The sequence below is a fragment of the Crocodylus porosus genome, unplaced genomic scaffold (assembly GCF_001723895.1).
Source record: "Crocodylus porosus isolate Cpor-Errol unplaced genomic scaffold, CroPor_comp1, whole genome shotgun sequence".
NCBI classification, from domain to species: domain Eukaryota; kingdom Metazoa; phylum Chordata; order Crocodylia; family Crocodylidae; genus Crocodylus; species Crocodylus porosus.
This window is the reverse complement of record NW_017728949.1, coordinates 66,413,153-66,426,446: the sequence shown is the minus strand read 5'-3', so window position 1 is coordinate 66,426,446 and position 13,294 is coordinate 66,413,153. Positions and strand designations below refer to the sequence as shown.

At 41.5% G+C, this 13,294-nt stretch overlaps 1 protein-coding gene across 8 annotated transcripts in view; it reads left to right on the top strand.

Annotated features, from left to right (window-relative positions):
* NCKAP5 (NCK associated protein 5) overlaps positions 1 to 13,294 on the top strand; it is a 685,167-nt gene that overhangs the window by 595,805 nt on the left and 76,068 nt on the right. For 7 of the 8 annotated variants that reach the window (XM_019553971.1, XM_019553966.1, XM_019553967.1 and 4 more), the window contains 2 exons: positions 367 to 544; positions 7,074 to 7,152. In XM_019553971.1, coding sequence (XP_019409516.1) covers positions 367 to 544; positions 7,074 to 7,152 — 257 coding nt within the window. The remainder of the gene's footprint in view (positions 1 to 366; positions 545 to 7,073; positions 7,153 to 13,294) is intronic. The other variant, XM_019553969.1, reaches the window with a different exon arrangement.

Here is a 13,294-nt window from a genome sequence, read left to right as displayed (position 1 = left end):
TATCCCATCCTCATTGATTGTAACCAGCAAACATGTATCTGGTAAGTAGCCAGAATTAATTACATTTGCAACTACTGTAACCTTAGGCCACAAAGGGACTCAGCTATCAATGTATGGTGTTTTCCAGTTTGCCCCACAGCAGCCCCACATAGAAAATAAATCATTATATGTGAAAGACTAAATTGATATACTACCTGAAATTGCAAGTGACAGATTTGATCAAGGCTAGTTAGAAACATTTATCACTCAAAGGTCCAGAGACAGAAAGGTACAGAGAGGTTACTTTAAACATTAAAGGAATGGGAAAAGTAGAGTGATTGAAGAAGGGCAGTGTAATTTATCAGAGGAATCACTTTCTACCTGCAGAGTTGATAAGAAAGCAGCTCAGCAGACAGAAAGTAGATCAAATAATGTTTCCTACAGGAGTGTGTCGAAGGGCAGCTCCCAGGGCTCCTCTCTTCCCAGCAACTCTATCAGCACTCAAGGAAGCCACAAGAAAAACAGCAAAACAAAAGCTGATATGGAAATGCAGAATCAGACCCTGGTAAGTCCTTTTGTACATGAAAACATTATTACCCTCTTATTAACTTGTGAATGTGTTCCTTATTGTCAGTACAGACAAACAGGATAATAACTGTTTATATGTGGTAGAAGTGTTTTTTTGTTGCTAGAGAACTATGAATTAATGCAAAAGCTGGTAGTTTGATTACGGGCCAGATTATGCTTCTACTCGGGAAGATCCTCCTGCTTCTACTGGCAATTCAATTTCTGCAGATATGCAGAATGATGCCATAATCGTAGTGCAGTTCAGTGAAATAATAGGGCAATTTTCTTCTTTTTCTTTTTCATTTCTTCCTCCGAAAATTATATACTTGTATGGAATAATAAAAAACCAAGAAGTCCAAAACCCAATAGAGAAAGGCAAAGTGGTACACCTCTTTTAAGGAATATTTGTCACATTTGGGTGGAGACTTTTCAAAGTCACAGGTCTGGATTATGTGCCTTGAAATTTGGTTCCTTCACTGCCCTTTCAGTCTCTGAAATTCTCTTCCCCAAATGTCTTGGAGTGGGCTTTGTGCTTCTCTTCAGATTTAACTGGATCCAATACTTTATCTGGAGAACAGAAATGTAACAATTCTCAAGTAAAATGCCTAATCCATTATTAGACCCTGATTCTGCTAAGATTATGCAATTTTTTAATATTCTGTCTTGTGAGAAGAGCTTGTGGTGTATCAGGAGTGCGTAAAGCTAGACCATGTCTGTATCTTTGCTGGACTGTGATGTAGGATCTTACTGTACAATTACCCTTTGCAGTGTAGCTTTTAATACTTAAACTTAGAGACCAGTGGGTGCATCTACACATGCATTTGATCTGGGATCAGTTTACTTGCGAGTAGGGCAGGCACCTACACATGCAGGAAGTGGGAGCAGATTTGCTGCTGATGGCAGCAAACTGCTCCCACTTCCTGAGGTCCTGCAATGGGTCTCTGCCACCACCAGAAGGAGCTCTAGGCTCCTCCGGAGAGCTAGCCCAGGAGCTGGGGAGAAGCACCAGGCCAGGAAACACCTGTCTCCTGGCCTTGGCTAGGGCATTATACCATGCCCCCTTGGCTGCCTGCTGCTGGAGTGGGGAAAATGTCCCTCTGCCCTGGCAGTAGGGAGCTCCTGACTTTGGCTTCCCTGTCAGGGCCAAGGGATTTGGGATGAGCTGCAGGGGAGGGCGAGGCCTCAGCCCCCTGCCCTGATCTGCCAATGGGGCAGTTAGCAGGTAGCTCGCTACTAGCTGCTGCACTGGCAGATTGGGACAGAGGGCTAGATGCAGCTCTTTCCAAGCCCTGTGCTTTGATTGAGGTTGGCAGGGGCTGGGGAGCCTGGCAGTCTTGGAACAGGAGCTTGGAGCTCCCTGCTGCCGGGGCAGGGGGACATAGTCCCTGCCTGGGCTCTGGTGTCAGAACCCACCCCTTCAACAGGCAGGGAGCAGGGAAAAATCTATTTGCCCCCTGGTGGACAGCTGACCGGGAGCAAATCTGCTTCTGGTTAGGTGTCTGCATGAGCACGGCTGCACCATTATTAACTGAAAGTAAATTTGTTACTTGCATCTGCAGGTAGCAAATTTACTTGTGGTTAGCAAGATTTACTGTGTAGTAAGCATGTGCACTTGTAGATGCACGTACTTACTGCACAGTAAGCTATGTTACTGCACAGTTAAGTGTCTCATGTAGACATGCTCTACAAATGCGCCCAACTGTGCAGTTGTTACTGCACAGTCCATCAGTGCAGTCATTTAGCAGGTACTAAATGACTGCATGGTAACCGCCATTACCGCACAGTCCCGGCAGCACACAGGTTGTTTCCAACCTTACTGCAGTGACATCAGCATCATGGTTTGTGCCTGCCAAATATACATCACCACAGCAATGAGCTACACTATGTAGCATCTCACAGAGGCATGTCCAGTGGGGAGTAATCTTGCTTTTAACATGGGCCTTTCTCAGGATGTTTTAAAGTTCAAATACTGGTACAATACAGGCATTTTAACATGGGCTGCATTACTTTGGTGTCATAAAAACACTCTCTCTGCTCCTTGTTGTAGCCTCAGTGTTATTATTTTTCCCCTTTTAGCAAAATAATTTGAACCCTCATACACTGTCCAGCATTAATTTAATCATATCACTTCTGCTTTGAGAGGAGTGGGTTATTAAAATACAGCATGATGCCACTATTTCATATGAGAAAATTTGAAATATGAAATAATTATTTCTCTGGGACTTACTTCAAAGGTAAAGCAAGTTCCAAGAGAGCATCTTAATAGGAATTGGAAAACCTATTAGCTTAGTATTGATGTTTAGGGTGCATAAGGTTAAAGTATCACACACACACATTTAAGTTTAGGCAAATGTGTATTTTTATTTTCATGCAAATAATTTCTCTACTAAGAGGATATACAAGGTCATTTGAAAAAAAAAACTCTCACAAAAAGCATATGCAGAATGAATGCTCTGGAAAACTTTTGGCTCCTGGCTTCTATGGTATCATCTCTTCTTTGAAAATGTAGATGTCCCCTGCATTATAAAACCACAAATTATAAGCATATCTAAGACTGTCCTTGTAGTGTCAGTGAAAGGAAAGAAAGAGAATGAAAGTCTGGAAATGTGCAATATGCAGGAAATTCAATCCAACTGATCTAGAACTTTGATAGCAAAGCAGAGCCCCTTATCAGAGCCACTCAATTTAACTATGCCCCATTTAATATGGTCCTGACAGCTTAGGGTATATCTTCACTATACAGAAATACAAAAAACACTGCACATTCCTTCTACAGTTTCTTTTTAACTTACTATTTTTTAATGCTGCAATAATTTCCTTTGCTTTTTTCCCCTCTCATTTTGTAAAGTCTTTCTAATATAACAATAAGAGTCATTTAGGACTTTAAGTATATCTTCAAGAAACACACTTCATTTTATCGGTGAAGTACAAGATTGTCCTTAATATACATAAATAATGGAGAAATGCTAATTTTTCTGTTTAGCTTCTAAGGACAAATTAGTCATAGTGAAAAAGCATTTACCTATCCTATACCATACAGCTCTTTGTTAAGCTGGAAATCAAAGTATCTTTGCCATATTGTTCTTGAAAATTAAATTACATTATATGCTTCATCTTTGCAAATTCCTTATTATGGATTATGCCAAGTTTAATTCCTAAATGAAATAAGTAGTGCCAAAATGCTAAGGACATGTATAATAAAGAGAATGAAATCATTTACTTACAGCTCTTAATGCTAATTTTTTAAAGAATTAGGCTATAACACAAGATTTCAAAATCACGTGGAATTTCATCTTGTCCTCAAAAGTCCTGTATGAGAAACAATTGGGACTCAATGGGTGTTTATGGACATGCCTGGGAGGTAGGAGAAGCTTTAATTAGTGAGCTGTGCTAATTAAAAGCACCTGATTATCATGTGTATCAGTATCCCTGCACTGAAAAATGGCAGTGGGATACTCTGAACTGAAGCTCATCAAACAAGCACTTTTCAGTGCATGGATGCTGATGATACACATGACACTGGAGGCTGCTGGAGCGCATTAATTTCCGCACTCCAGCAGACTCGATTAATCAAGTGTGCTCTGACACTGGATTTACAGCACATCAGAGCAGCCTCCCTGCATGTCTGTCAGAGCCATTTGAATGTAAATGCATGCATCTTATTACTAGTTACTTCACTTATTCTTTGGTGCCTGCTTACTTTGAAGCAGATTGCAAAGGATTCAGTTTAGAGAGACAGCTGTGACTGAAAACACTAGCATGTGGTAGCATGGGCTATCATGCATTTTTTTTCAGTTAAAAGGCAAAATAATTGCCTTTTGAGAAAACTATAAGCCTTTTTAAAAGCCCTAAACTAAGAGGATTCCTTTTTTCTCTTGACAATGTAAAGTACATTGAGTGACAAGGGTCAGCACTGAAACTACCGTACTTCAGTGCCTCATCGGGTATGTACTGCTTTTCTAAAACCTGACAATTACATCAGGCATTCTAGAAGGTGCTTTCTTTACAGTGTTTTATATTTCATAGAATTAAATCTTTTCTCTTTCAATGTGCCAGTTAAAGGCTGGGGGCCCTATTATGCCATTGCTTCTACACCACTCATCCTAATTTTTATGCAAGAGAACACTGTTACTTCAGCTTTCACATTTAAATCATGTTAAAACTGCATTCCATCAACAACCACCTTGTGCACGCACCTTGGGAGTGACACTCGGCCACCAAATATGTAGTGACAAGTTATTCAAAAAATAGCACCTCACTTGAAGGGCCAAATGCCATTCAGTTGCCGGCCTGCATGGATTGGCCTACCAACACAAAACAAAAACATTCATTCTCTTTTGTTGTAAGCCCCACGTCTTTTTGCCATTGCAGATAACTGCAGGTGAGATGTTACAGCTTTACATTGCAGTTCTTCCATGTTTTGGCCCCAGATTATAAAAGTCATCTCTGTATGATCACTATAAAGAAGAGGTGATATAGCATTGACATGTAGCCACTGAAATCAGCCCTACTGCTGCGGGTCTAACAAGGGAAGGGGTTTGTCTACAAGAAGGGGCCTGGTCAAGACACTTATGCCATGCTTATCCTGATTTCTTTTACCTTGTGACTATTACACCTCAACATATGTAAGAACAAGCCAAGAGGCTGCTCTAATAGGGTGTGAGGTGGGAGAAGAACAGAGGAGCACTGTAATTCAGGCAGTGAGAGCTGAGTAAGCTTTTCCTGCCTTTCTGGGTGCACCTGCATGTGCGAATGCTGCTGGATGGGTTTACTCCTGAGTAATTTACTAGGGAGTAAACAACCCACCCTGGGCAGGTGTCTACATGTGCATGGATTTGGGAGAAGCGCAGTGGCCAAGGGGAGCTTCCCCTGGGTGCTAGCTCAGGGGCTACACAGGGGCATGGGGCCAGGACATAGCTGCCTCCTGGAGGCGGCTAGGCGATTGCTCCCTGCCCCTGGGAGCTGCCTGCTGCCGGGGCAGGCTCTTGTGGCAGAGCCCAGGTGGAGACAATATCCCCCTGCCCCGGCAGCAGGCAGCTCCCATTTCTGACTCCCCAGTTGGGTGCAGAGGGCTTGGAAAGAACTGCAGGGGAGGGGCAAGTCCCAGTCCCTGTCCCCAATTTGCCCATGGGGCAGCTGGCAGTGAGGGTCTGGATGTGTAGATGGCCTTGCTTACTACACAGTAATTTGCTCTACTACACAGTAAAATGTCTCATGTAGATGCACCCACTGACTTGCAGTTAGAGCTCAGGACCATTAACAAGGCACATACTACTAGGAAGTCACTGGCATAGTGTGATTCCTGTATTTTTCTTTTCATTCTACATGTCTGGAAGAAGATTTTCTAAAATCTTTATGGTTAATAAATTATAAGTGGCTTTGCAAAGATACAGAACTGAATGCTTCTTGTCTACTAGTTGCAAGAAGTCAATGGCACTTTATGTGTAAGGAGGCAGAATTTAGGCTCTGTTAAAAAAAAAATCATATCAGTGCTGGTTTATGCAAATGAGCATAATGAATTCTAAGATTTCAGGTTGTGTGTCATAGTTAAGGCTATTTTGAATAAAGTAAAATGGATACTGTAAGAGGCACAGGACAACAGAAAATGGTCAACAAGTAGTTGTAACAAGGCCACCAAGCACTTGAAAAGAGCCTGCTGAAATTTTCTTCATTCCTGTGTCATTTATACATACTGGTGTGATGTAAGGAAAAAAACATATGGCCTTGTTTCTGAATCACGGCTACAAATATGTGTGCTGTAGATGGTTTTGTCTGTATATGTAAGGAATCAGTTGACAAAATGCTTAAGAGCGGGGGAAAAAACTCACTTATGTATGCACCCATTTTGGAGAATGGAAGAACAAACAGGCTGTAAAATATGCATTCATATCAAGCATCTCATAGCAAATCTATATGGATTAGAATGACAAAATACTTAAAATACTTGAAATCATTATGAAGAGATGAGAACAGGGCAATGCATTCGTATTGTTGTGATTGGCTTTCTATGTAGATAAGGAGATGCTTATTAACAGAGGTGGAAGAAAAAGGCTTAATATGAAAAGACTGCAAACTGAATTAAGGAGATACCATGTGATGCATTAAGTTCATGTCATCTTTTCCTTGGCAAAAAGAATGAGACCTGATATTCCTGGAGAGAAACAAAAAAATGGTCATGAGACCTGAGCATACTTCTTTTTTCTTATTAAAATAAATTGTAGCAGAAGCTTTTTTCCTCTTGAGGAATTACATCTCCCCAAGTCTTAATTTTTTTTGACAGCTGCATATGATGGCATTTTTTAGGGGATTTAGAATCAAAGCTATTATCTTTAGATATTTTTCACAGAATATTGTAAATTCTCACATTTAGTACTTGGGCAGTTGAATTATAGTACATTTCTAAACGGATATTATGGTAATTATTGTAAATAATCAAGATAAAACAATAAAGTAAATCTATGAAATCACATTAAAAAATAGACTTGTGAAGGATGTTATCTTTCCTAATTTTGTCATAATGTTTCTAGACTAAAGATGTCACAGAAAACCAGCATGAAGATGAAGAGGACGGCATGACAAACAAGACATGTCAGAGTCATGTGATAGGTACAAAACTATATTTTACAGTGGTTTCTACTGATGCTTTCTTTTTCTGGCAAAACGACCTTTAACTGTTACTAGCTTACCATCTGGCTGACTTTTCACTTGAAAATAAGGGCTTTTGTTTGCCATATGTCACGTTTGGCCAAATTCCGATACCCTTCCCCCGCTCTCCCATGTACACACCATTGTAGGGCAAAGTGCAGAAAAGCCACGGTGGTCTTCACAGGTGGAGTCTTGTGGGTGCATCCTGTGCCTGTTGTGCATGCAAAACTGCCATTTATTCTCAGGGGAATGCTACATGGTATATAGACTGGAACTGTAAGCATGGTACCTAGCCGCAACAGTTCAAAGGCAGACCAAAGAACCCTTTGTAGATGAAAGTCGTCATTCCTTACCCAAGTAACCTCCCTTTTTTCTCATGGGTAAGTCCACCTTGTTTTGTGAAGCAATTTACTGTGCTTTCCGCAGCAGCTGTCTACAATGGGCAATGAGCAGAAGTAGTAACCAAGGTTTCTCCCATTGCAGTCCTCTCTGCCTCTCCCCATCCTTTTGCTTGGGCAGGTTTGTCCCCTTCTCTGTGACAAAGTAGCAGAGTAATGGTCTGTGCAACAGACTAAGGATTCTGCCAGTCTAGCCCTGAGTGAGTGCCAGCTCAGTGCCTATTTAGAGGGAAGGTAAAACTAAAAGGTATTTGAAAAAATAAAAATAATAATTACCTTTACTGTATGCTTTGCAATGGACAGCACAATTCAGTTTGCCTCATATTTGGTTTGCCTGCTCTCTTGGCAATGGATTTATGACCCAAATACCTTGTTCCAGGTGGACCCAAACCCTCAGACCAACCACAACCTTTCCATTTGATAAAAGCCAAATTTTACTGATACACAGTGATAGCAGATAAGAATAGCACAAACAAAATCTGTATCTACCAGTCCTAGGACTGTCACAGAGAGAAGGGTCATCTGGCCAGTATGTAAGCTTCACCCTATCATTCTTTCTCGAATGTCAGATGTCACCAGCTTGGAGGTCGAAGGCCGAGGCCCACTCTCCCCCAGTGGGATGGGTAAGATGGGCTGGTGGTGTGCCCTCTGTCCATGGTGCCCTCGGTTTCCCCTCTCAGGGACCCTCTGCTGCTCCAAAATCCCACCTTTTGTATTCTTTCTCCCTTCTGATAACTCTTCATTGATTAGTTTTCCTGTGGTTGTCATGCTGTCTATGTTCTGTCCTGTCAGCATATTCCTTTCCAACAAACCCAGCACGTGCACACATCTGAATTTGGTCCGTTCACCAAAGCTAGAAATCCCAAGGGCCCTGCAGTTTGTCACTGTGACCTAATGCCACCTTATCTCATGTGATGGAACAGTGTGGTACATGTCTTCAGTTTCTCAGCCTGTGTGTCTGCTGGCTTCAAACACAGTGGGCCTTGAAGGAAACTTTGTCACAAATAGGCTTTTAGAAACCTTTTAACCCTTGCTGTTGTCCTGGACCAGTATTCTTATACAATATCTACTTTACCTATAAGCCAGTCCCCAAAAGCAAACCTCTAAATACCATTTTCTAGCCATCATGCTCTAGCTTTTCATTTGAAATAAACTTTCAACATTTACTCAGAATTTGGCCCCATGAAAGGAGCTAGCATAGAGCCATTATGTAGGGAATCAACTATGTTAGAGGAAGATTCTGCTGTGAGGATTTCCAGCCCCCTTTGCCGTGAGGGACTGTAAAAAATAGAGAATCTGATCCAAAGTCTCCAGAGCACTATTAAGACTTATTCCAGGCAAAGGCTTCACTAGCATTGCCATTTTAGCATGATTGAGTATATGGGGGAGAGACAGAGACATCTGGTCATGCCATTCTGAAACCTCTTTCTGGGCCAGGAGAAGTTTGCTGGCTCTGCTAGCTAGCCCCTGTTCACAACCCCGACAGTCCCATATCGGAAATGCCTGTGCAGTTGTGCGAAGTGAGTTCCTTGAACACTAGTTTCTTTGACATCCCCTCAGATTCAGCCATAATTTGCCAGTCATTTTAATAGCTACAAATAAGGCCAAAGAGTTATGCAACATGTGATTGATAATGTTTCCCTTGACTAGGGCTGAGTCTTTTTTTTTCTACAAACACTTTAACAAAAAAAGTACAGTTTTGTGGTTGGCTCAAAACTACATGCAAATTCAGAGAAGCAGACATAAATGAACCAGGGTGGAGCACTACCCTAAGGTAGCTACATTGCTTCAAGTACCCAAGGCAGTTCATTCATTCATTTGGAGTTTAAGTTCATTTAGAGCTAGCTTGTGTATTTCTGTGTGATGCTGTGTGGTGCCATCTTGGCATGTCCTAAAATGACTCTGGGACCCCTCCATCTCCTGAATCAGCTGATGAACCAGGCAAAGCAAAGGCAGCTTAAAGTGGCTTTCTCCCCTGCTTCTTCTAGACAGCAAATTCTGTCCTGTGTCTTTTAAAGGCTCGGCAGAGAATCTCATCTCTGTATAGGGCAAAGTCACTTGGGATTGTTGTGAGGATTCATTTGTTAGCGTTATGAGGCTTTTTGATGTACAGTGCTTTGCATTATTACAGGGATTATTGTGAAGTATGTAGCCTTCTGTTTAATATTAACAAATCCTGGCCCTAGTTTAGGAAAGCATTTAGGCATATGCTATATTTTCTGTAATGAGACTTGAACAGAATTGTAAAGTTAGAGACTTTCTTAGGTAGCATTCCTAAATGCCGATGTTGTTCTGAAGCCCATGTGTTATGCTAACCTGTCATGTGTTGCTTCCGTTGTTGCTCACTCTCAACATGCTTCTCGATGAGAAACAGACTCCAAAAGATGTGTATTAAATACAGTCTGCTTCTGACTTCTTTGCTAAAGTAACTGGGAACTTTTTGGCAATGCTGGCTTTCATCATAAAAGTTCATTTGTCAAAAAAGAAATGTTTTGTGAGAATGTGCCAGTTTTGACAAAACTGTTCCTGGGAGCTATTTCAAGATGGATTTCTGGTTAAAATGAGAAAAAATAAGAAAAGAGATTGAGATTGATTCACTCTACAATGGGCGAATGTTTAGGGGAGCCATCTTGGTTGTTAGTAGAGTTAGCCTGTTGGTTAGAGGAGTTATCTAGGATTCAAGTCCCTTCTCTGCCTAATACAGGCTAGGGATTTTAAGTTAGGGCTCCTGTTTCTGTGATCATGAGGATAGTTGCTATTCTGAGATGATTCTTACTCTACCTGTTTTGTTTTGTCTTTGAAAAACTTTGGAGGTCTTGGTCCCTTCCCAGTGTGGAATGGGACAATTTTGAAATCCTGAAAAATTTCACAGGGCAGGAAAACCACTTTCCAATCCAGCTCTATTCTTCATAATTTCCCCGTTCATTTTAACACTATAAAATTCATTGTGGTAGGTTTTTATAGGTGTATTTTAAATGAAGCCTGTCTTCTATTTCCCTTTGGTGCTCTGAAGAAACTAAAGTCATAACAAGCTGAGGTAAATGAATGTAATCTAAAAAAGACTTTTGGGGTGGCGGGGAATTCTTTAATATGGTTGTCAATGAAAAATGTCTAAATTGGTATCAGTTCTGCCCCACTAGCTAATGAGCCAGCTAGATGATATTTAACAGCCTTCAAACTTGGCACCGTGTAAGACAATGCTGGTTCATCACTTTCTAATAATTGGATACTCTAGGGCCTGTTAAATAACATGTGTAAACTGTCAGTTGCTAATTTTTTTATTGGCATTTGGTGAATATAAGTAGATTTAAATATATTAACAACCCTTTGGATAAGCCAAAAAGAGGAGAATATGGAATGCATGCTAATAAAAATATATCCGGGGAACATGCAGTGCTTTATAAGTATAAATTAATTAAGACTCACAAGCACCTCTTTTAGGTAGATAAGTTGTGTTATACCTACCTTGGGTGTCTTCTAAAGGAGGCTGGATAATCACCTAGCCAGTGTCATTTGACCCCAGCATCCTTTCCTGCCCATGGCAGGGGGTCAGACTAGATGATCTGCTCAGGTCCCTTCCAACCCTACCATCTGTGAAACTATGAAAGTATTTTACAATTGAGGTAAACTTGAGGTATAGAGAGATGAATGTGTGATATGCCTGGAATGATTGCCAGAGGGCAGAAGATGATACAGAACTCTTAGTTCCCATCCTGTGCTCTAACAAACATACCTTAATATCCCTTAAAGGATCCAAAACACAGCATGTCATAAAATCTTCAGAACATAATAGTTCTTTGAGTGCCCTTTCTTGTGCTAAAAGATGATGTGGAACCAAGCACCACTACAGTTTCTTTCCATTATACTTGGTCTGAACTGGAGCACAAGTGTCCATTGCTTGGCTCTCTACATTGGTTTAAGTTCCTATTTCTAGTCTTCGATGGTTGATATTTTTGTTGGAGTATATCACCATAGGCAACGATAAACATGCCTTGTTTGGGAGAAATAAGGAACTTAGCTCTTTTAAAGTCACTACCCTCTCCCTATGTCTCCCTGCCTTATCCCTAGGGGGACTATCACACCTAAACACTGGGCTTTAAAAAGTGTATGGTCTCTTTGCATCCTTTACAGGTTATTCCCTGTAAAGAATAACCACAGCACTAGCTTATATTGTTTAGGGGAGACAAATATCCCTCTAAATGGTAACATGTGTAAGTCATTTTCTCAAAAGGCTAAAAAGTTAAGGGAAACTTATCCAAGGGTGTTTTTAATCAACCAGGGAGTGAGGGCTGAATTAGATCTCAAGACCAAAGATGTGCCTATACAGTGGACTCAGTCATCTCCAGGGCTCTTTCCCTCCATCATTCATCAAAGCCTCACAGTACTCATAAGAATGATGGTGAAGAACTGCCAACCTCCCTGTAAGGAAAAGGAGCACAACTTGTCTTTAAAATCTTTTTTCAAAAGAAAATTAACCCCCTTTTCACTCCAAGTGTACTGAGAACTGACAGTGGGGACTCTGGGGAAAACAACTACAGTGCCTGTAATTCAGTGCCAAAATTAATGAGCTCTGTTTGGCTGCCATGTCTGGTAATTAAGGTCATGTGTATTCCTAAGGCATTTTGTGCCTCACCCTCAGTATTGCATAAAGATACTCTGATTATTTTCTGGTATGCATCTGACAGACTTTCATGATTACTAATCAACCAGAACCATGATCACTAATCATCCTCTCACAAGATATGTATGCTCAGTATTGAGATAAGAACCCTAGTCCTCATTGGTACTGGATTTATCTGGGTTACTGTGTACCAGGTAAGATACACAGTTATATGTTCCTTTAGCCAGACACATCCTTTAGATTCTGAGGAGTCATATTTCGGGGGTATATCCAGACCGTGCAATGAGGGCCTCCCTCTACAGCCATTCTCAAGACTTCGGTCTCTAAATATGTGCATGATTTTGGTGATTTTCATCAACCTCCATCCAGCTTCTGGAGACAATCCCAGAGAAGTGTCATGGTGTATTTCTGCATTTGGAGTGTGACCAGAAGGAGGCAAACAGGACATGCGTGGGAATGCCCTGGCTCTGCATTGTAAACAGACCTATTATCCTCAGGTCTCCAAATAAAGGATCTAATGTAAAACTCTACATTTAGGGACCACCAGCCCTATATGACTTGGTTACCCTGTTCCACCTCCATTTCTAGGCAAAAGGCATACATATAGTGATGAAACCCTAGAACACTCAGGTTAGGAGAAGGTCACCAACTGGCTGAGGGCTGTACCCAGAGAGTGGTGGTGGATGGGTCATTTTCAACCCGAAGCGATGTGGGCAGGGGGTCCCCCAGGGCTCGGTCCTCGGGCCTGCATTGTTCCACATCTTCATCAGTGACTTGGATGAGGGGGTGAAAAGCACCCTGTTCAAATTTGCTGATGATACTAAGATATGGGGGGATGTGGGCACGCTAGAAGGGAGGAATTGGCTGCAATCGGACCTAGACAAGTTACAAGGGTGGGCGGATGAGAACAGGATGGGTTTCAACACTGACAAGTGCAAAGTGATGCACCTGGGGAGGAACAACCGGCACCATACCTACAGGTTGGGGAACTCCCTTCTTGTCAGTACAGAGGCAGAAAAGGATCTTGGAGTCATCATTGACTCCAAGATGAACATGGGCCAACAGCGTGGGGACGAGATCAGGA